At 39.6% G+C, this 2,407-nt stretch overlaps 1 protein-coding gene across 1 annotated transcript in view; it reads left to right on the top strand.

Annotated features, from left to right (window-relative positions):
* EMC3 (ER membrane protein complex subunit 3) overlaps window positions 1-2,407 on the top strand; it is a 14,948-nt gene that overhangs the window by 2,832 nt on the left and 9,709 nt on the right. The window contains exon 2 of the mRNA XM_010842108.1: window positions 2,053-2,110. Coding sequence (XP_010840410.1) covers window positions 2,053-2,110 — 58 coding nt within the window. The remainder of the gene's footprint in view (window positions 1-2,052; window positions 2,111-2,407) is intronic.

Raw genomic sequence — 2,407 nt, 5'->3', positions numbered from 1 at the left:
TTAAGAACATGAGGCTAAACAAAAGAGACCAGATACAAAAAGCTAATATCTGTATGATTCTACTTATATGAAGTATCTAAAATAGTCAAATTCACAGGAACACAAAGTAGAATGGCGGTTACTAGGGGCTGGGAGATGGGGAATAGGGAAGTTATTGTGCAGTAGGAATAGAGTTTCAGGTTTGCAGGATGAAAAAGTTCCGGAGATCTGTTTCACAACAGTGTGAATATGCTTAACACTACTGAACTGTGTGCTTAAATGTGGTTAAGATGGTAAATTTTATGTTAATATTTTTTACCACAATTTTTTAAAAAAATAGCACTGAGACTCTCTTACATAGTCCAGCTCTTGCCAAGCTCTCAAGCCTTGTCTCACCATGTTTCTGTAGTCCTCTTGCTTCCACCCATATGGCGTTTTCCCGGTCCTCAGAGACAACAGTGCTTACTCCTGCCTCAGGGCTTTTGCCCATGCTCCAGCTCTTTGCCAAGGTTGTCTCTACCCGTCTTTAAGATTTCAGCTTAATCATAGCCCCTCAGGAAAGCTTTCTCCAAGACCTTGACTTCTTAGACTCAGTCACATCCCCCTGTTAACACACTCAGATTATCCGTCTCTCTTTCCTGGTATGTAACAGATGGATTTGACATTTATTCCTGTGGTTATTTGACTATTGTTTTTCTTCCCTACTAGACTTTAACCTCCTTGAGATATTTGCCTTTTTTTTTTTTTTTTTGGCCGCAGCATGCAGGATCCCTGAGTAGGGATCCAGCCCATGCCTCCTGCAGTAGAAGAGCAGATTCTTAACCACCAGACCTCCAGGGAAGTCCAAGATAGATTCTTGCTTTTTGATCGCTGTTGTTCATGTCACCTAACATGGCACCCAGAAGCTCGAGAAGTATTCATTCAACGAGAATAAGCCTGTTATTGTGTATAATATGAATGGAGGTGTAGGAAATTTAAGGCACTCACCCAGAATCACATAGTTAACAAGTGGCAGAGCCAATATTTGAACCCATCTGTCCAACTCCAGAGCTTAAATTTTTACTCATTATTCTAGACCCAGTGCTACTTAAACTGTCTGGGGTAAAGGACCGGTTTGGGTTTTTGAATGTTCAGTCTGTCACAGGCTGGTGCTTTGATAAAAAATTTTTGATCACATATTTGGATGTTTGGACAATGTCAGATTGCTATAAAAGTTTCTAAACCTTTAGTCTCAGTGTCTGTTCTTACCTCACCACAGACCAGCATTGCGACATAGGCCACATTATGAATAGCTTTAGTCTAGCTCCCAGGGAATGGAACATATCACCTCTCAGCTCTTCAGGCTTGTGTCTATAGCATTTTGTTTTGTCTCACTTTTTAAGAAGGATTTCCATTAAGGAGGTTTTTTCCTCCCCTCATTAAAACAACCTAGAAAAATTAGCGTTTTGATCTCTTCTGTTTGATGTTTGTTCTAACACTGCCCACTTGGTACACTTTGTTATCTGTAAGAATCAACTATGTTCAAATATCACCAGATAATTTCATTTATGAATTCAGTAAGTATCTACTGAGAGCTTACCAACATCTGCACCCTGAGTAGAATTTGTATTTGTCTGTCAGGTAACAACCCTGTCAAGCCCTGTAATCATTTCTTTGGTTTTGCTTTGTTTTTAAACTTCCTTCTTTTATCCTTGCCCTTCCTCCCTTCTGCCCCCAGGTCTTTTGAGTAGCATCCAACTGCTACTCTTTTTACTCAGAGAAAAGTTCCTTCTTAGCTCATTATAAAGTAAGAAAAAGCGTCATGTCCCAAATGTGCCTTCCTCAGAAATCTTTGTTTAGAAAGTCACTCCTGAAAACTTCTTGTGGAAAGCTGAGTGTTGGGTTAAGTATGTCCTGTTGGTTTTAAGGAGACTTGTATTTTGAAAAGTTTCCACACAGAGCTATTGCCAAATAGGCCTTCTCTTGTGTTTAAATAGGTTTTCTACTTTATTCTCTCATTTTCTTCTAGAGTTTCACTTTTAAAAATCTCATTGTCTTGGTTTTGTTTTTTTGTTTTGTTTTTTTTCCCTTCAGTCAAGTCCTAATTCGAAGCAGAGTCCTCAGGGAAAATGGAAAATACATTCCCAAACAGGTACTCATTTATCTTTTATTACAAGCTCCATGATTCACTGTTGAGGACAGTAGATAGCTGAATGTTTTATAAGGGGACTCTTCGGGGAAAGCTGAAGGCAGGCAAGTCAGTAATTAAGCTGTGGCCTAGTGGTGTTTGCTGTCATTGTGACCTTGCTCTTCTTGAGAAATTGTTTTCAAATGTGACTCAGCTAAAGTGTCAGGACGGCTGCCAAGTAGGCTGCCAGCTCTGAGTGTAATAGCATATTCCAAGGGCCTTCTGACTAAACCTCGGGGGAATAATTTGACAATGTTCTAT

This window comes from Bison bison, unplaced genomic scaffold (assembly GCF_000754665.1).
Source record: "Bison bison bison isolate TAMUID 2011002044 unplaced genomic scaffold, Bison_UMD1.0 scf7180017864171, whole genome shotgun sequence".
NCBI lineage: Eukaryota > Metazoa > Chordata > Mammalia > Artiodactyla > Bovidae > Bison > Bison bison.
This window is presented reverse-complemented; position numbering and strand designations above follow the sequence as displayed.